The sequence below is a fragment of the Mytilus edulis genome, chromosome 13 (assembly GCF_963676685.1).
Source record: "Mytilus edulis chromosome 13, xbMytEdul2.2, whole genome shotgun sequence".
Taxonomy (NCBI): domain Eukaryota; kingdom Metazoa; phylum Mollusca; class Bivalvia; order Mytilida; family Mytilidae; genus Mytilus; species Mytilus edulis.
This window is the reverse complement of record NC_092356.1, coordinates 11,534,361-11,556,220: the sequence shown is the minus strand read 5'-3', so window position 1 is coordinate 11,556,220 and position 21,860 is coordinate 11,534,361. Positions and strand designations below refer to the sequence as shown.

The 21,860-nt window shown below is 32.2% G+C and overlaps 1 protein-coding gene across 1 annotated transcript in view; it reads right to left on the bottom strand.

Moving 5' to 3' along the window:
* Positions 1-884: 884 nt before the first annotated feature.
* The window catches only part of LOC139500102 (uncharacterized), a 41,602-nt gene continuing 20,626 nt past the window's right edge, over positions 885-21,860 (bottom strand). Inside the window, exons 13-18 of the mRNA XM_071288839.1 lie at positions 21,334-21,429; positions 19,599-19,700; positions 17,361-17,453; positions 17,196-17,261; positions 13,792-14,591; positions 885-1,430 (exon numbers count right to left, since the gene is read on the bottom strand). Coding sequence (XP_071144940.1) covers positions 885-1,430; positions 13,792-14,591; positions 17,196-17,261; positions 17,361-17,453; positions 19,599-19,700; positions 21,334-21,429 — 1,703 coding nt within the window. The remainder of the gene's footprint in view (positions 1,431-13,791; positions 14,592-17,195; positions 17,262-17,360; positions 17,454-19,598; positions 19,701-21,333; positions 21,430-21,860) is intronic.

Here is a 21,860-nt window from a genome sequence, read left to right as displayed (position 1 = left end):
CGTATCATATTCAACGAAAGCAGAATTTATATAAACCGTTGCAATATTTTCCTGTTGTTTCAATTTTTTTCGACAAAATGATGGACCATGATTTCAACATATTCGGCTGTTTGTAATTTATTCAGCCGACCGAATAGCAGGCTTATTTAACGTATTTTATGAAATTGAAGATACGACTATTTTTCGCTTGATTGAGCTTTTTATTTTGCTTGAACTTTCTTTACTGTATCTACTCGGGAATATATGTTCTTCTTAGATATACCGGAATAACCATTACGATGTACATTAAACGTCTTACGGGAATTAGAAAGGGAACGTAAAGACTGTCAAACGAATTGCATTTTGAGCAAAAAGGCATTGATTCAAAGACTTACAGCTCCCATTGATGGATTACTGCCTCGGATATGTTGCATGTTTAAATTTCTTTTAGCAGAAACAATAGAACTTCTCACGGAGAACGATATATGCCACATTGAAGCAGCTTTGTACATTGTAGTATGGTTATTCTCGTTGTCTTATTATTCCCGAATATTTTATTTTTCTGTAAAAAAAGGATGTAAAAGTTCATGCAATTGTATTTACAAAAAAGCCAAGTTCAACGTGTCGATTTAAATTGTATCTCTTTAGATATTTCCTTAAATATTTGGTGAATTCGTTTTTAAAGTTTATACTGAAGGTTAATTAAACAATAAAGAAAAAATAATCATTTAATTGTTTTGCATCATCGTCATATGACAATTGGGGTCTTACCTCAAATTCAGCGCATTTATGTCTCCAATAATAACGGCACAGTACTTCATACTTTAACATGTAATGAGGAATTAAAGCAATATTTTTCTTTCGGTTTCCACAGCATATGCACTATCTATCAATTCAGCTATGCCTTAAATTGATCCTTGTAATTGTATCCATTTTCTGTTGAATTTGTCATCTGTTATTTCTTGTGTGTCTGATAAATGGAATATTTCATTTCGCACGTCTTTAATTTTAATCATCCAACTATCTAATCCTAATTCGTGTTTTCCACACGTTTGAATGATATAATTGGCAAGTGTGATATCAATGACTTTGACATCTATGTTTGATCTTGCAGAATATTTACAAATACAAATCTGTGTCAATTTTCTGCTGATGTATTTTGTGTGACTATGAATTATGTTATTGTCATTTTGTTCATATAATATTAGTAACTGCTTTTTTGAAATAAGTTTATGTCCACTTATCTTGCCAACACTACATTCACAGCATTCGAATGTTTCAAACATATGCACCAACTTATGTTTTTCCTTTTTTAGGAATGTTCCAAAACTATCAGGTCCTTGAATCTTTTCTCTTATGTACTTCCATATGACCTGGCAAGCTACATCAATAATGAGGGCCACTAATTTAAAGTAATTGTTTCTATCTAATGGTGCCATATGTGCCGTCCTCTAAAACAGTTACAAGAAATGTTTAGTTCATGTTTTTTTTATTGTAAATATAATGTATGCTTGATTGCAGGATTATTATTTCTTTTGGTATGTTTTTAATTTATTTTGTATATCTTCCTAGTATATATTGACTAGGAAAGAAGCTGTTAAAGTCTATTTTGTAAAAAGTTGAATTTGACAATATTTGATCTTCACTTTCAAGAGTGTCTAAAAATTATTTTAATAAAAACCATTAGCAATTAAATCCATAATAATTATAAAAGTTACCTGGCTTATAATTTAGTACGCCATACTCACGTTAATGTTTCGTCTACATAAGACTCATTAGTGACGCTCATTTTAAAATATTGATAAAGCCAAACAAGTACAAAGTTGAAGAGCATAAAAGATTTAAAATTACAAAAAAGTTGTGTCAAGTACGGCTAAGGTAATCTATGCCTGGGATAAGAAAATCCTTAGTTTTTCGCAAAAATTCAGTTTTGTAAACTGGAAACTTATAAAAGTGACCACATTATTGATATTCGTGTCAACACCCAAGTGTTGACTACTGGGCTGGTAATACCGTCGGGGACGAAACGTCCACCAGCAGTGGCATCGAACCAGTGGTGTAAATAGTTATCAAAGGTTCCAGGGTTATAATTTAGTACGCAAGACGCGCGTTTCGTCTACATAAGACTCATCAGTGACGCTCATATCAAAATATTTATAAAGCCAAACAAGTACATAAAAGTTGGAACTATCTTTATCTTATCTTTAATGTCTGAAATGAAATATTTAAAGTCATATGAAACGAGTGAGTGGTGAAAAATAATGTTTATCCAATTCTTGAACCAATGCATGTATATATCATAACATAGTCCTCTGTGCACGATTTTATCATTATTTTCGCGAATATATCATATAATCGTCATTTTTTTCTCTTTCTGTTTGTTATATTTTAACAAATATGGCTGTTCATTAAATGCCGAGTTTTGAAGCCGAGTTTTACCGATTGTCACCTTATAGTAAACAACTCACAAAAAGCATGGGTATTGAGCACGTGTTTAACATGTATAATCAGATATTTGTTTATTTCAATGACAGATCCATGCGTATAGCGTTCACCGGATTTTTACGAGGGTTCAGCTCGGGTCACAATCCATACGGAAAATATGTCGGCGAATTACTTCCTGGAAGCAAGAAATTAAGAACAAGTGAAATTCTTCTAATTGTGGACAAATTAAAGAATTTTTCTCAGGAAAAAGTATATGTACATAAGTTGTATAATGAAAACTATTCATTTAGTTATAAAAAACATATGCATATTTTTTTCTTAATTTGAGGTTTCTTATGACTTCCTTATATTTGAAAATAAAGCAAAACAACAGGAGCAAAGGAAAAAAACAAAAAATGTTTTCTACATGACTATGATTTAAACATCTAGCAACACAAACATTGGTTTTAATGTGACCGCGTACTAACGTGAAGCCGACGTAAAAATACATCTAAATATCGTCTCTACGTTTTTTCTTACTGTTTTATAATATATATATATATTACCAGATTGCCTACATCACATATATTCAATAGATTTAGTTTTTAAAAATATAACCTAAACCAACATGAAATTAACTAGCATTTCGAATGAGCAAATAATGAAGTGGTATTGTTATTCACTGGTTCTGAATCAACCCTGGTTAATGTGCTGGTTGAACATTATGCCCGATGGTATCATCATCTCGTGCAATACTTCTGCTGACAGTCTCAGATGATATGATCAGCTCCGTAAGCAGCGTTTTGATAGTACAATAAATTGTATCACATTTTGTTAACGTTTCTACTTCAATACATTTTTGATGATTACATGTTTACGGTTGCATAGTCTCGATAAAAGAAAATCGATAAAGGTTTTTTTTTTTCATTTTGCAATACGGATTACGATGCATATTCTTCTTTTTCTATAATATAATTCAATAATATCTGGTGTAAACTTTAGTATGAAAATTAAACTGGACTGTGCCACATACACTATAATTGAGACGTCAAGCACTTAATTAACTAATTACTATAATTTTACAATTAATATAAAACTGCTTTATTTTTTTATTAGCAAAAAATTTTGTCTGAAGCGCTTACAGCTTAGTTCTATATTTTCAATGATGTAAGGATTGTATTTGTCTTGTATCCTGTAGTAAACAGAGACGCTGAACTGCTGAATTGTTTTCAATTTTTTCATTTCATAAAAAAAATCGCCATTTTTTTTTTATTGGAAATGCAAAGTAAAAGCCGGCAAGATCCGCTACGTAAAATGTGATTTACATATTACCGTTTGCTTACATCGGAAGGAAGAACACACGAAACTTTACATATTTACAATTTGTACGTCATCCGTTTATCTATAAATGTGTATGTTTATCAGTTTAAGGGTCAACAACATGATCAAATACATAAAATTACAATCGGATAAAAATATACATTAAAAATTAATATGCTGTTAGAGTTCATTTTTTGATATGTTGTTTGAGTACTAATGTTAACTTTTTTTATTTTGTACAATTGTATGTTTTTCTTTCTCACATGGTCGTTCTTTGATTTAGTTACAATTTGATCTTTGTCTTAAGACCACGAAAGACATAACTTATTTGAATGTTATTAGGCTTAATCTTTGATCAAATATAGAGGGATATTTAAATGTGAATAAACGTGATTGATCCCAATGTTGTACAAATGTATATCGTCTGTCATACACGAACGATAAATACAATTTGCAGTAATTGTCCAGTAAGTATTATTCAATTGTTTCACACTATTTTATCCATTATCTTTTTCTAAAGAAGGCAAGGATAACAGTAACCGTATACTGGTGAGAATATTTGTTTTACAATGCTTTTATGTTTTTCATATTTCGATTTGAGCCTCACTGAAAATTTCTGTGATGGCAATCATAGAGATATTATTTTTGAGATATTGAGATAAGACGTTGGACGGTACTTGTCTATCCCAAATTCATGTATTTAGATTTCATGTTATTTTTGTTATTCTCGTGGTGTCTTGTCTGATGCTTGGTCCGTTTCTGTGTGTGTTACGTTTCGGTGTTATGTCGTTGTTCTCCTCTTATATTTAATGCGTTTCCCTCGGTTTTAGTTTGTTACCCCGATTTTGTTTTTTGTCCATGAATTTATGAGTTTTGAACAGCGGTACTACTATTGCCTGTATATATCGTTTGTACAATATCATTAGCATGTTATCTTTAATTTGTTTGTCCTGTCCTTTGAAGTTCGAACGTCGCGACTACAAAAGTGATTTCACATCGTCGTTAATATCAGTGTAATTTTCAAGCATACGGTATATCTTTTCTGCAGCTGGTATTCTTAACCATTAGGAATTCAAAATACCGCTGCAACGTTTCATTACATAAAACCCATTTCAGACGATTTTCTTTTTAAATTTCGAAAAACATCATGAAAAGTGTTTGTTTAATGAACATTTTTATATAATGAATTGAATAACATGTTTTTTTAGAAAAGAAAATTCATAACTGATATACCAATGTGATCCTTCGATGCTATCCAGCATTTCATGTTTGCCTCTCTCCGCCAACCGTGATATCAGTGTTGAAAACACAAATGTTGATTCTTCTACTGTACATGAATATAGTCGTTATGATAGAGGATCAACACGATCCTGTTTTTAGTGATTATACAAATTATCTATACTAAATTTGATGGAGCTTGTTTTGTCTACCTTTTTAATATAGAAAAGGTGGAGGAAAGGGGTGATAAGCACCATTTTAAGGCCCTAAAAATGCAAAACTGGGCAATTAGATTTTGAATATATTGTGTGTATGAAAATGAACCTGTAATGTTATCTGGACACCTATGTCACATGTAATGTCATAAACATCACATACTGTAAAGATAAACTTGTATTCAAAAGCTCGTATCATAATATTAATGAAATACAAACTAATGAAGAAATGTGTCTGAAGACACGAATGCCCCTACAAAAGCTTCAAAGAATGTAAGTTGTCAAGTAAAAAAATGTGCATAACTCCGGAACGGTAAGTGACTCACAACCCCAAATGTCAAACTCAGTGTTTTGTAGAATTGTCTGTAAGTTTCATATAATTTGGATCTTAGAGTGCAGAAATTTTATAATTATAATCCTGGTACTTTTGATAACTATTTACACCACTGGGTCGATGCAACTGCTGGTGGACGTTTCGTCCCCGAGGGTATCACCAGCCCAGTAGTCAGCACTTCGGTGTTGACATGAATATCAATTATATGGTCCTTTTTATAAATTTTCTGTTTACAAAACTTTGAATTTTTCGAAAAACTAAGGTTTTTCTTACCCCAGGAGTAGATAACCTTAGCTGTATTTGGCACAACGTTTTGGAATTTTGGATCCTCAATGCTCTTCAACTTTGTATTTATTTGGCTTTTTAACTATTTTGATCTGAGCGTCACTGATGAGTGTTATGTAGACGAAACGCGCGTCTGGCGTATAAAATTATAATCCTGGTACTTTTGATAACTATTATAAGGGTTATAACTCTAAAACGGTTAGTTATTGGCTGCCCAAAGTCGAATTCTGTCTCCTAGATATATTTCGTAGCATTGTGTATGATTTTTATGAAAATATATGTTAGACTCAGATTGACGTCCAGTCTCTAATCGACGTCCGTTCCTCAAATCGACGGCCGTTTCTCAAATCGACGTCCAAATCTGACGTCACATTCTCAAATTGACGTCCAACATTATTTTTAGAGTATTATAATATGGACTCTGTAAAATATTTTACAACAAATTTCTGAGTTATACACCTGGAGTGAAACATATACGCAATAATTTTGCACTGTTTTATGTTGTGCTGTTACACAACTGTTATAGGTTGAGTGCTTACACACATGTTTAACCCCGTTATATTCTGTATGGGCCTATAGTTCAGTGGTTTTCGATGGTTTATGTCTGTCATATTTGTTTTCCAGGGTTGTTTTTTTAATAAATTAAGTTGTATATTTTATAATTTTAATTTTTTACATTATTCATGTCATACCACATCTCCTTTTCATGTAATCTCTAAAATTAGAAGAAAAAAAATGATATCACCACCTGTTTACATATTTTGTTTAGTATGTTATAAATCTTTAAAAATCCTATTTGTCACACATAATTTGTTTTAAGGCCTAAAGATTTCGGCTACTGTCGGTTCTGGTTAATTTGGTATTCTGTGTCCAAAACGGACGTTGATTAGAGAAGCTAAAAATTGGACGCCGATTAGAGAAGCAAAAAAGTATACGTTGATTAGATAGGCACAAAATTGGCCGTCGATTTGGAAGGATATTTTATTGTGACGTCAGATTTGGACGTCGATTTGAGGAACGGACGTCGATTAGAGACCGGACGTCGATCTGAGTCTTACATATATATATGATGCAAGCTTAGGTAGGTGTCCGGGAACTAAAATGAGACGGATGGAATGACCAACAGAGGGATCGGCAAGGGTAACAGTTAATGTCTACATTGCCTAAGGAGGTAAGGGGAGTGGTGGCGTTAAAAATTTATTTTGACACTTGTTTAAGTTTTGTATTATGTACAAGTACCTCATGTGGTCGTTAATTCAAAATAAAAATAATTTCAACAATTAACTTAGTATATCTTTACATATTTATGCATATGCAACAACCCGACATAAGAGTAAACAAAAAAAAGTAAAAACACAAAAATACTGAACTCCGAGGAAAATTCAAAAAGGAAAGTCCAAAATCAAAAGGCAAAATTAAAAGTCCAAACGCATCAAACGAATGGATAACAACTGTCATATTCCTGACTTAGAACAGGCAATTTCTAATGTAGAAAATCAGCCACCAATGTGTCTTCAACACAGCAAGAAAATCCTGCACCCGGAGGCCGACCTCACCTAGCTTTTTAACTAATTAATATACACTTACGACAACACGTTCCTGCTGTAATGTCCGTCAATGAAACAAGAACATCACGAACATTGTGATTTGTGATTTAATGTAACCAATCGGAAGTATTTTTCTTCGGAAAAAAAATCAATCAAAATGGATACTAATTTATACGCAATGGGCGTATACTTATTATCACAGTATAATTTACTTACACTTCAGATACTTTAATAATTCTTTTCTCGTTGGACGTGTAGTCAAACAGGATGTGAGTATTCAAACAGTGTACTTATTGACGTTTTTTATAAAAGATAAAGTATAACCATGTAGTGTAATTGGTTATCATGTATAATACATGATATCGAAGATTAACTACAAGCTAGATATACAATAAATGAAAAAAAGCTCGTTATTTATCTATAATTGTCCTTGTATTTTTAACAGATGTTCATTTTGCACTTGGTACATTACTGTATATTAATCGTCAAATATGGTGTTCTTTTGAATTTCATAGTTGAACCGGAGAGTTTCGAATGACGTAAGATACTGATTTGTGTTCATACATGTATCACAAGTGGTTCTGTCTTTATTTTTATCTAATGCAAAAAGTAAAATAAAAAAAAATTGCTCTTAACGGAAAGTCCCGAAGCAAATGGCAAAAGCTCAGACTCATCAAACGAATGGATACAAATACTGCTATATTCCTGACTTGATACAGGCACTTTCCTATGTAGACAATGGTGGATTCAGCCTGGTTTTTATATCTAGCTTGACCTCTGGCTTGTATAACAGTCGCAACATAAAATTCCATTATATTGGCAACGAAGTGAAAACAAAACAAACAGACATAATAGGTAAAAATGTCAAAAGTCGGGGTACAGCAGTTCACATTCTGTTATAATCTTAATAACTATAAACACAAACAAATCTATCAACGTAGAAAAACAAAAAGACATATAGACAAAGCACTTTGTGAAATACGAAAGACAAGAGTACAAAAGTTTACTATAGCACTATAACACAATAACTGGATGTATAATTACCGAGCCACGTCAAATGATTATTACCAAAAGTAGACAGTAAAAGTAATAGTTTACAAAGACAAACAACGAATATTATAACACTTTATTAAGATGATACACAAATTTCTTCTCATACAACGGTGACGTTTTACAAAGTCTGGTGTATCAGCTGCTAACTCTTTAATACCGAATGCGTTAGATAATGTATATCCCATATGCAGGTGAATTTTGTATATTGCTTCTGAAGCGGGGTAAATTTGCTAATTTCAAAATATAATAGTTAAATATTGTCATTTTGCTAAATTTCTTTTGTTTGATACTAAAAATGTTTCTGTGTGTATTACATTTTAGTGTTGTGTTGTTGTTCTCCTCTTATATTTAATACGTTTCCCTCGGTTTTCGTTTGTTTCCCCGATTTTAGTTTTTGTCGATGGATCTATGAGTTTTGAACAGCAGTATACCACTGTTGCCCTTTATCTGACATCAGCCTCGGACTTCTTTTGAACTGAGTTTTACTGTACGTATTGATATGTGTTATTTTATTCTACATCGGCTAAAGGTATAGAGGGACGTTTGCGATCTCAACAAGCATGTTTAACTCCGCCGAATTTTTGTGCCTGTCTCAAGTCAGGAGCATCTGGCCTTTTTTAGTCATGTTTGTTTTTTTAATTTTAGATCATTTATATGTTTTGGAATTTAGTGTGACGTCCAATTTCACTTAACTAATAGACAATGTTATTGGGGGGCCAGCTTAGGACCACATCCTGGTGCGGGATTATGTCGCTGCGTTGAAGATCCATTGGTGGCTTTCGGCTGTTGTCTGTTTTTTGGTCGGGTTGTTATCTCTTTGATAAATTCCCAATTCCCATTTTCAATCTCATCGTTTGTCATATATTATGGGACTGAGATGACTGTGTCAAATTCAAAGTATAGACTAAACGTGAGACAGAGGAAGCCGAATTGGTTTATTCGTTTATTTCGAATTTTTGAGGATATTAATATTTCTATTTTTTTCTCTTATAACAAAATATCCCACATCGTATCCCAAAGTCATAAATATATAGCGTATGCCACCATTTGTATGTTGAATACATTAAGGATTTTTTTCTTGTAGACGATTTTCTAAATTTCACATTGGGAATGGTGGTTTACAGGGTTAAACATTCAAAAGTTTTGATAGAACTTATATCAGAGAACTATCGAGATTTAAAATATCCAGAGTTTTTTAAGAGTTTTTAGAAATTCTGTTTTATACTGCTACGAGAGTAAAGAGTTTCACAGTATTCCTCAAGACCCCCTTTCACTGCGATTAAAATCTTTGTCAAGCTGATGGAAAATTCGTTTGTCGGACATGAATATAAACCGGCAATATTCTCTTCTTTATACGGAATTTATTTGTCTTATTTATCAAATACAAACAGGGTAAGTCCTCCGATTTGCTGTTCAATGTAAGCTGTATTAAGGCAATGGAGGACTTTGACAAAATCTCATACTTGTAAAATGATATAGGTTTGTATGTTGGATTAAATTAGTGCTTCTTTGTGTCTTATCCTTTGTTAAGACAATCAGTACGATTAACATACAAAGAATATATCATTTTGAGCTTTGTCCGTAAAACAACAACATACTTATCGTGAAGAGATGATAAACATTTCACAGACTCTTTTTCTCTACAAAACGGACTTTGGTCGATCATTCACACAGTTTTTACTAATGATGAATGAAAAGTTTTATCAGAGACCTGATTACGTTGACCCATCCTGACAAAGTTTTCAGGTCAACGTCTTCACGTTTATCAAACGCTTTACCCCATAGTCCTCGATTGAACCCATAATTATACGTTATGGTTTCAATTGATGTGTTTGCTTTCTCTAGACTTAGGACTATGATAAATCACATTTTTAGATGTTCATGTTAAATTATATTTAGCTTTCAATTGATAACATGGCCTGAAATGCTGTAAACATAAGGCGAGTGGGAACAGTTACCTGAGCACCTGAGATCACCCCTAGTTTTCGGTGGGGTTCGTGTTGTTTATTCTTTAGTTTTCTATGTTGTGTCATGTGTACTATTGTTTTTCTGTTTCTCTTTTTCATTTATAGCCATGGCGTTGTCAGTTTGTTTTAGATTTACGAGTTTGACTGTCCCTTTGGTATCTTTCGTCCCTCTTTTACATGTTAGAGGTTGTTTCTAGGTATTGTTCTAAATTAAGGTCGTGCAATGCTTGCTTATAACTAAATACTTCAGGTGTAATGGTTTAGTATATTTGTAGAATATAATGAGAACAAACTGATTTTGAAAATAAAGTGGATAATTATTATCCTGATGATACAGAACGTTGCTGATGTTGATTGCATCAATTAACTTATTGGTAAACTGAACAAGAAGGCTTTTTTCTCTCCCTTATATAAAGGTTTCAATCTTACATTCTTAAAAAAGACGGAGCAGAGATACATCTCAAAGCATACTGACCAATCTGTATATTGAAAATGCATTTATACATACTTTGCCAATTGCAAATCTCTTAATCATTTTTGAAAATAAACTGGCAGTGAAAACAAATTAGTTCTAATGATATGTGACCCTAGCAGATGATGAAGATCTGATAGAAGGTCATCAAAGATCCTAGAATGTTATAGATTTGAAAGACATTAGGCCGATGGTAATGTGTAAGACCATAGCTACGGCTGTGTCGTAAAGTAGTATTGAATAAGCCCATTACAATGTTAGCTTAGCGACTTCATTTTTGATTGAGATAATACCAACCGTAGTGAAAACACACTTGGAATATCTTAAACTAATAAAAGGGAATTATTACCCATTAGTAGCTGCACCGATAGAGGGGTCATATCATTTTAAAATTGTTTTAAAGGTTCTGCGAAAAGACCTCATCATATTAACTTGCAATCAAAACTTAAGTACACAATTATTGGTGCTAATCAGATTGCAAAACAAATCGACATTAACGTACCCTCGAAGACACAATTTATCAAAATCACTTGACAAACTTAAAACTTCTCCCGAATATCGTGAAATAGACATTTCAAAACAAACGGCTAAAAATAAAAACATAACCAAAAATAAATTGGACAAATAACTCATGAAGGATGTTTATCATTTTGTCCGACAGACGCTCGTGTCGTCGTCAAAAATCTCATCGCCCAAGTTCGTAACAAAACGTTATAAGAAAAATCAAATTGATGATCTCAAAGATTAACCACAGCACATTAAAAAAATTGAAATTATCATGTTAACAAAAATTTAATTTTTATAGAAATGATATTAAAGGTAACATTCAACAGCTTAAATGTAAAACGATATTTATAATCTTAATTATTACTTATATACAGTTAACATATATTCTTGTTTAAATATGGTTTACATATTTACCAATCAGAGCTGTGGTGTAGTGATATTAAAGGTAACATTCAACAGCCTAAATGTAAAACGACATTTATAATCTTAATTATTACTTATATACAGTTAACATATATTCTTGTTTAAATACGGTTTACATATTTACCACTCCGAGCTTTGGTGTAGTGGTAGATGCATCGGATACTAACAAAACGGTTTCTGGTTCGATTCCCGTCTGTGATGAACATTTCAGAAACTGAATTTTCGGCTCTCCCTTGACAACAATTGCGAGTATGGTCTCGATAATAGTCTGTCGGAAGGGGGCGACAAATGACTGACCCGTGTTAAGAGAGAGCCATATCTCTTGCACGTTAAAGACACCCTTGTAGATTTCGAAAAGAGCAGGCTAAGGCCGCACTCGCACCCGCAAAGTGGAAAGTGAAAGTGATTAATATAAGTTGCAAAACTTGTTTTTCAATCCACTATAAATAAATATGTTTAAACTAACTACTTACAAAATTTGAGATAATTTAACACATATAATATTTGATGTTAGCAATTTTCATTGCTTATCAATATTATAACAGTGCAGATTTTATACACTTTATTGCCTTTTGGTACAATGTTTTATACCATATAGAAATACTCTATTACTCAATATTGTAAACAGTGCAGACTAAACAAACTATTGTCATTTGATATAATGCTTTTTATCATGGATAAATGCACTACTATTCTATAATGTAACAAGCAGACTTTACAAACCTGATTGATCATTAATATAAAAAGAACATGTAGTATTATTGCCAATAAGACAACTTTCCACAAGAGACCAAAATGACACAGAAATAAACAACATGTCATCATACGACCATCAACAATGAGCAAAGGCCATACCACATACTCATCTTTAAAAGGCCCCTAAAAGTGTAAAACGAAAAATAACTCCTCATTAATATAATTAACAATGAACGACGAACAAAGGAGTAGGTTCGGTAAGACCCCTTTTTGACCACAAAATATAGCAGTTTTACATAATTGTTAAAATGTAAACTTTTAGTTATTTATTGGACAGAAGAAAGCTTCTGCTACATAAATATGGGGTGTTTTTGACAATACAATGCACATTTATCGGGTACAAGCACCATTTTGTCATGCTAAATTACTGAAATCTTCACAATGCTATCATTTTAGTTAAATTTTAGACGTTTTTCGTGTTAAACGAAAGTGACTGCATTCGTGTTCATCCTTAATTTTGATTTTTGAGTTGTATTTTATGATAATACATAAAATATATAAAGTTTGAGGATGAACACGGATGCGGCAACTTTCATTTTGACAAAACACATCTGAAAAATGAACCCATTTTTCGACATATTTGGAAGATTTGTCATATTTGAGCTTGAATCGGATCGATTTTAATGAATAAATCAGTTAAAATCGTTCACTTAAACTAATTGATTCAATTGAAATAGACTCTGAAGTGTTTAAAAAGGGGTCAAAATCTTTCGGCATATGAACCTGAATTTGAGGCCAAAACCTACTCATTTGTAAAAAAAGCATGAAACGATAACCACTAAATTACATTCTCACGATTTGGGACAGACGCAAACATACAGAATGTGACCGGGTTGAACATGTAAGCAAGATTCAAACCCTCCCCTAACCTGGAACTGTATTGTAACAGTACAACGATTAAACTAACTATAGAAATCAGTTCGGAGACGATTTACCCAGCTGATAGATACACATAATACAAATACAAGTAACAAAAACACAATGTGACCGTAGAATGTTTCATATCGTAAAGAAATGCATTGCCATTCTATATTGTAACAAACAGACATTACAAACTTAATCAACTTTTGATATAATGTTGTAAATCATTACGAAATGCATTATCATTCTATATTGTGGACAGTGCAGGCTTGAATATTGTATTATCCTTAGGTTGATTAAAATATATATCATAAAGAAATGCATTATTATTTTTCTATATTGTTACAAGCAAACGTTATACACTCGGTTTACCTTACATAAGATGTTTTATATCATAAAGATATGCCTTATTATTTACCGCATTACTTACTAACAGGCAATCGTTTAATTTGTCGTAATGAATGCCTTTAGCATACACCAACATATTTTGATTTTTCCACGAAAGTAGTTCTATATGAGTAATACCATCAGGTAATACAACTATAACATTGCTGGAATGTTGACAAGTCACATACACATTACCGTTACCATCAGTTGTTATTCCTCTCGGCAATTGCATTTGATCATTTGTAAACTTCCATATGAATTGTCCATACAAGTCACAACAGTATAGTTCATTTTTCGATGGATCAGTAAGGAATAGTCTGTCTGTAACAGTTGCAATGCACCAGACATATGCCGATGGACAAGCAAATGTTCGGATTAGCTCACCTGAAGGATTTATTACCTCGACCTTCTTCTTTTCAATAACAACGTACATTAGATCGTCTTGATATGACATTCCAATGATTTCTCCAATGATTTCAACTTTTTCCTTAACTTCACCTGTTTTGATATTGTATATCATTATATAAGATCTGTATTTTGGGATATTGACAGCAATAGCAAATTCGGTGTCGTTTATCACTGATATACCCCATGAATGTTTAGGAAGTTTCATTTCTTTTTTGTACTTTCCTTCTCTGTAATGGATTATTAACCTTTCTTTGTTTTCTTCAAGGAAAACAATCAATTTACCTATGATAGCACAATGAAATATTATATAGCCTCCACTTGTCCTTATACGCCTTCTAACAAAATTTCCGTAAATTTCTATAGTGCGAAGAATAGAAGCTGTAACTTGAAGCGGTTTGCCATCCAATGCAAGACCTTGTGACAATGTCGGTGGAGCTGAAAATAATATACAGATTTATTTCTTATTGGATAACATTGGGATAACAGGGGGCCTTAAGACATTATATATGTAGGACTCAAATCTATGGCGGGTTCCAAATCTATGGCAGCTTCCTAATCTATGGCAAATGTGACGTTACAAATGCCAAACAACTCAAATCTATGGCAGATTTTTGTTTTCTCCAAATCTATGGCAGATATTGTTCATAACGTCACAATTGAATAACGCCATATTACATCGACGTCGCCGCTTACGATGGCGGAACCCATTGATTTGAACACAATTCCAAATGAAGGTATTTCTTTCGACGACAATTTAAGGATGATTTATAAAAAGCCATGTAGTCATCTTTTATCCGAAAGAGAGGCAAAATGTGCTGTACCTACCGAAGCTTACTATGAATAATGACACTGCGGCTGTTTTCAGTACCGGATATTTTAGAAAAAGGAGTTATAATAAATAGTTTACGGCTGGAAAAGTTTATAAAGTAAAAGATCAAATTACCAGATACCTTTTTTATTTAAATAGTTACCAAAAGATAAAAAAATAGTATGAACGATGAAATCACATTATGTGAAAAATTGAACTTCAATTTTCTTTTTCTTTTTGATATTTATAAAAACTTTCCTTCTTATTTTCTAAAGGACTTACTAGTTGGTTTAATGAATGGGCTAAACACAGTGGCGGATCCAGGGGGGGGGGGGGTCCGGGGTTTGGAACCCCCCTTTTTTGGACGATCAATGCATTTGAATGGCTGGTTCCGCCCCTGTAAACAGGTACCATGCACAGATTTTTTTTATTTTTACGGGGCGCATCATTTCAATCTTTCAGGTTTGAATTCATCATTTACGAAATTATTTGGTTGACCATTGTGGAAATCAATGTTTATTTCACAAATGTTTAAAGACATGATCCCGTTGTCGTATAGTTCCACTTGTTTAAGACTAGTAATTTGTCGTATATGTACTGCAGTGCTTTCCATTTGCACAACGTTTGTCATAGATTTGGAAATAACAAAAATCCGCCATAGATTAGGAAATAACAAAAATTGCCATAGATTAGGAAATAACAAAACATGCCATAGATTTGGGATGGAATGACGTCATATTTACCATAGATTATGACTCTACCATAGATTTGGAACCCACCATAGATTTGAGTCCTACATATATTCGTCAGTAATAAACAACATCGGAATTAACAGATTGAAACGTACCAGAAACCTGGTCGTTGAAAGCCGTTTACATGTTATAGTGTCACTATAACTGGTATTCACTTTTTCCAATGAAAATCGTCCACTAAGTCGCGATAACTTTGATCAATTTGAATTAAAAATTAAAAAAAATGTTTCTCAACGAAATAAACAAAACAGTAGTTGTCGTTTGTTTATGTAAAAGAGGAACGAAAGATACCAAAGGGACAGTCAAACTCATAAATCTAAAACAAATTGACAACGCCATGACCATGACTAAAAATGAAAAAGACAAACAGAAAAAAACATTAGTATACATGACACAATATAGAAAACTAAAGAATTAACAACACGAACCCCACCAAAAACTACAAGTGATATCAGGTGCTCCGGAAGGGAAGCAGATCCTGCTCCACATGTGACACCCGTCGTGTTTCGTATGTGATTACAAATCCGGTAAATAGTCTACTTTGGTAGGTCACATTCATGAAAAGGAAAGGATTGTATTAACGACGTAAGGAACATATCCGATATCATTTGTGAAACGGTTATTCCATAACGATCAACCAACTCGTGATGTATACGTGTTTCTCGATTTTTATATAGATTAGACCGTTGGTTTTCCTGTTTGAATGATTTTATTCTAGTAACTTTGGGACCCTTTATAGCTTGTTGTGTGGTGTGAGCCAAGGGTCTTTGTTGAAGGTCGTACATTGACCTATAATGGTTTACTTTTATAAATTTTAATTTGATGAAGAGTTGTCTCATTGGCACTCACACCACATCTTCCTATATCTAAAAAAAGTTTTTAAAGAACTGGTCATTATAGTAAGAATATTGACTCGCCATAGTACAAGGATAACGACTGCGACAGCGATAATGTCCTCGGCTACGGCTCAGTCGTAATCCCTGTCGCAGTCAATACCCATGTGGGCAGTCCATATATCTCGATAATGACTAGTTTTTCAATTAATGGTATGGACATATGTAAATGTCTATGAAAGAAATATCATTTGATAATACTGCCGTATATACATAATTGATTAAAGATACATAGCACCATTAAAAACTATATTGACAATTTGATATTTCAATTATTTGATGATTAAGAAGCCGTTATATGTTTTAATTAGCAACAACTTAGGCATTAGGAATATTTTGTAACAAAAAATGGAAAACTTATTTTGCATTGAAAAAAAAAATATTTTAATAGGGCTGATCTGTTTAAAAAACATTTTTGCAAACTCCATAAATCTTATAATTTGCTCTTCCGATACAAGCGATCTTTAGGTCGATAAAACTTACCATTTGCTTTTCAAGTCGAATGATTTTACATATGTAAAGATATAGCTATTGCAATTGTCAGGTGTTGGTTGTTTTTTTCTGTTAGTGTTTTGTTTGGACTTACCATCGAATTTAGTATTTGTCACATTGTCATCAGCTATTTTATTACCCATCAAACTAGTATTCGATTCTGAAAATATAAAAAATTGTAACGATTTGGGACATTCAAGTAAATTTCAAGGATTTTTTTATATTTTTAATTTTCTGTGTTGTTTCAGGTTTTGCTCACCGTTTAACTCAGCAAAAGGCAGCATCTGGTTATCACTTATTGCTGAAATATATGTTTGCTCTCTTTCACTCTCAGTATCCTCCGAACAATTTTCTGAAACATACAAAACAGACAATTACGTACGCTTGATTTAAGAAATTATAGAATTCTATCCCAGGCTTGTAATGATGAACTTTTTTTTATATAATTCTGTGCTGATCAAGATGAGTAACATAATTGCTTAACAATTTTCTCTGAATTTATATTGTCTAACGGTTTTAGTGGGAGACATTTATTGGAAAAAGTTCATTCACATATCTAACCAAATATATATTTTTCGCATCTCTGGCTAAAAGTCTAGAAATTGACAATGATGGTTGAGTTAAAACAACAACAACAAAAACTTGAGGACAAAAGAGGTACTGTCAGATTCCTAACTGTTTGTGCTGTGAAGAAATGCAAATAAAGGGTTTCTGCCCACTGACCTTTTGGACTTTAGCTCTTCATCTTTTATATAAGCTTTGGATTCCTTATATTTTGGCCACGAGCATCACTGAAGAGACATGAATTGTCGAAATACGCATCTGGTGCAAGAAAATTGTTACCGTTAATTTTATTATTTATGCAACAGCATTTAAGATTTTCAATAAGTGCAGTTAACATCGCCAATTCGAAATCTGTATGACTGCTATCCGAAGTGGGCTGGCCGTTACGACACATCTGATCCAATCGTCTTAGCAACAATCTTGTTCTTCTAGTTTTCTTATGTGACCTTCCAAATTCAGTTTATCAGGAGTGTTGGACTAAGAAAAGGCACACGGTAACTTTCCCATGTGTAGTAGAATGTGATTACCATTCCGGAGTACCTAATAATACTCCCCGGTTTTTCTATGTTGTGTTTTGTAAACTGTTTTTTTCATGAGTTTGTCTTGTGGTCTCTTGGTTTTTCTTTGTATTTCTTTTTCTTTTGATGCCAATTTACTTTCGATTTCCTTACAAATGCTCTGTTGTTTATGCTTATTCCTTTTTAATTATTTACTACCATAAATCCCGGTATTTGAAGTCTTCCTGTCGTCTGCTTTTCTGAAAGATTTGTTTTCTCTTTTTCACCCTCATAACTCGTATGGTTTTTTTTTGGGGAAAAAAGGAACTGGTTAAGGATTAGATTTAGAATCAAGTATACAAATAACTATTTCCACATTTTGCATTATAATTATGATTGATTCAGGTTCCCTAATAGTCCAGCGGCTACAAGCATAATTAACACGAATTGTGCACATCCTGCTACAAGCATGCACTTTGGCATAGACCTTCTTTAACTATTACTCCTTTGATTAAAATAGGAAGGCATTTGAAAAAATTCTCACTCCCGGAAAAAAAAATTGCGGACATCAAACTTAAACCAGCCAAATATTGAAGGCTAGTATGTGAACAGGTGTAACTACCATGCTACTTTCATAATATTTGATACAAAGCTTTAGTATATTTTACTTTTGGATATGTTATATAAATTATATGTCTTAAAAAAACCTACTTCTTGTAAAATTCAATAAGGAGGACATTTTACTTAAAAAAGCTTATTTTTTAGGGAGATTAATTGACATTTGTTCAAACGTATTGCTACTATCATTATATTGTGCAGTAACCATAATTTGGTGTTTTTCACAGAAATAATTTATATGACACATGTCCTCGAAATCCCTACTTCCGGTAATATCCAACATGGCAGACATAGAAATGTTTTTTTTTTAAATATTCAACTTTTTAAAAAATAAAAAAAAAAAAGTTTGACTTCAATTTATCCTCTCTACAGCAATCATTCACTAATATGTTTTTTCTATATCGTTTACAAAAAAATGGATATAATTCTTCGTCCGATCATCACATTATGTTAAGCAACGTGCTTTTTTTTCACTTTCACTACTGTCAGATGTACATTTTTTCTTAACTTTAATAAAATATTACATTTCTCTTTTATTTGTATCAAGAAAAATATGAATTGTTTATATATAAGCAATGATATAATTTATTCATTTGTGTGTTTTGTCCAAAAACGCCTCAATCATCATGAATCGTACATGTAACAGCATATTTTCCCTTTAATTCTATATATTCATAAAAAAGACACAACATTTGTTTTTAACCTTAGATCATTAAAGTTACGAATTTGGTCGACCTTTTAGTACACTTTTGAATTCTGCGATAAGCTAAATCATTGCTTGTGAATCTTTGTTTTCTTCTTTCTTTGTTTCCCCTTACCATTTAATTCAGTATCCGTCCGTATCTTGCTATCAGCAAAAGTTAGGGTATGCATGTAAGTTTGGTTTTCCAGACTCTTCCTATTCTTTGAACTATGATTTACTCAAAATACAATTTTTCTGTTTGCTTTAAAATATCTAAAGACAAATATATGTTTATCATTCTTTATAGTACATGTTTTGTTTAATATAAATGTACGTTAGTATGCCCATTTTCTTTAATTGTTTGGATTAATTTCTTTGTTTGGGCAGATATAAATTTACTTTTTCGACAACGTTGTGTCCAATTATGTTCCCAAACTTCAAATAGAAAATACCAGGAGATTTATTGTTTTCAAAATATCTAATATAAGATAGACATTTTTGTTTTGCTATTTTAAAGTCAGGAAAATGTGCCAGCAGTTGTTATCCAACAGCTCGTTTATATGTAGGGTGCGTTGTCGTTTGATTTTTGTTGCACTTTAGTTTTTTGTTGATTCGTTGTTTTCTTCTAATAGTCGATGTGTTTCCCCAATCGATTTATGACTTTTAAAAGTATACTGTTTTATTTTAAATAACCTTTTGAAAAAAAGTTTTCATTGTGTTTAGATTTTTTGTATCCTCTGTTTTTATAATTCAACGTGATAATGCACATTTTCATGACTTTGAAAACGACAATTTTGTCCCCAATTATGTTCCAAAATTGAGAATATGTTCTTTACTTCAGCAAGCTATACCTAAAGACTTATTACTTTCCGATATTTGATATGATATAGTCATCGTTTTTACCATTTAAATTATTTAATCTTTTTTTGCCTTCTTTAAAGTTAAATCTCCAGTTAATATATTTAAGTGAGCATGTCAAATTGAAATAGGCTTTAATCATTTTTTTTCACTGGATGCTCTAGGATCTATAATAACCGATCTTATTCCTTTGGTTTCAACCGGAAGTCTGCCCTTCCAATCGCAGCTTATAACTGTATCTAAAACCATTGAACGATAATGTGAATTGTACTCTTGGCTGTCGAAAAACCATCTCATTTGATTTACTATGGTTTGCCTACCATTTTGTTTTTCTAACGTTGAATTATTGATAAATTTGCCTGTTTTTACAATATACATATCGAAAGCACCCTGTTTACAATTTTGAGTAAATATACAACACTTTTGTTACGTTTTAGATGGAGGAGATTGTTTATCAGAAGTACCTTTTGCAGTGAGGCGAAACTTTAAATTGACCATGGTTTTGTATATTTTATTTTATTTTTTAAGTGTAAGTTGGTGGTCATATTGATACACCTTTTCAAGGAGGACATATGTAACAACACCCTTATAAAGGCTATCTACTTATTTTACTCTCATTCAACATGTTATTTCTGAAATAATAAAAAAAAATTGCAAAGGCTTGATTTGAAATCAAGGTAAATGTATAAATTTCATAACCCTGAAAAAAGCATTATCTATCGATATTTGTTTTATTAATCTATGCATACAGTCGACTTTAGACATAACTTAGATACTTTACAATTTGTTACCCTCTGAAATGTAATCGTGTCATGTTTTGAGTGGAAGGTATTCATTGAAAGAGAAGTCCGATTGTAAATCTTTCAACATGTTTTAAGCGTTTTGGACATAACTTTTGTATGATATTTTTATATTATTATATTTGTTATTTATGAATCTCTTCCGGATTATTTTTTTTTCTCAATTGATTTATGAATTTCGAACAGCGGTATACTACTGTTGCCTTTATTTACCATCCAATTCAGTTTGTGTCGTCATCTGGTCATCAGATAAGGATGAAAGATTTGTTTGCTCTTCTTCACTTTTACTATTCATCGAACTATAAGTTTCTTGGAAATAGAAAAACAAACTATTGTTATCGTTTCTGTGTTAAACGAAGTTTATTGAAATGCAAATATAAATGACTTATCGAGTAACTGTGTTGCTCTATGAAATGATGGTCGTTCAGGGTTCTGAGTTTGGTGAGAAAAAAAATATGTTTATTTATATACTCGTTTGTAACAATAATGAAGGTGTTGGGGAGGGATTTTTCGATGATAGTTTGCAGTTTTATTCTACGTAAACCAGTTAATTTTACAAATAAACCATGAAAACGCAAGTACTGTTTCGCATAACTTTAACAATGAAACTAGAAAAACTCCGAAGACAATTCATACGGAAAGTCACTAATCAAATGTCAAAATCAAAAACTCAAACACATTAAACAAATGGATAACCACTGTAATATTCCTGACTTGCTACAGACATTTTCTAATGTAGA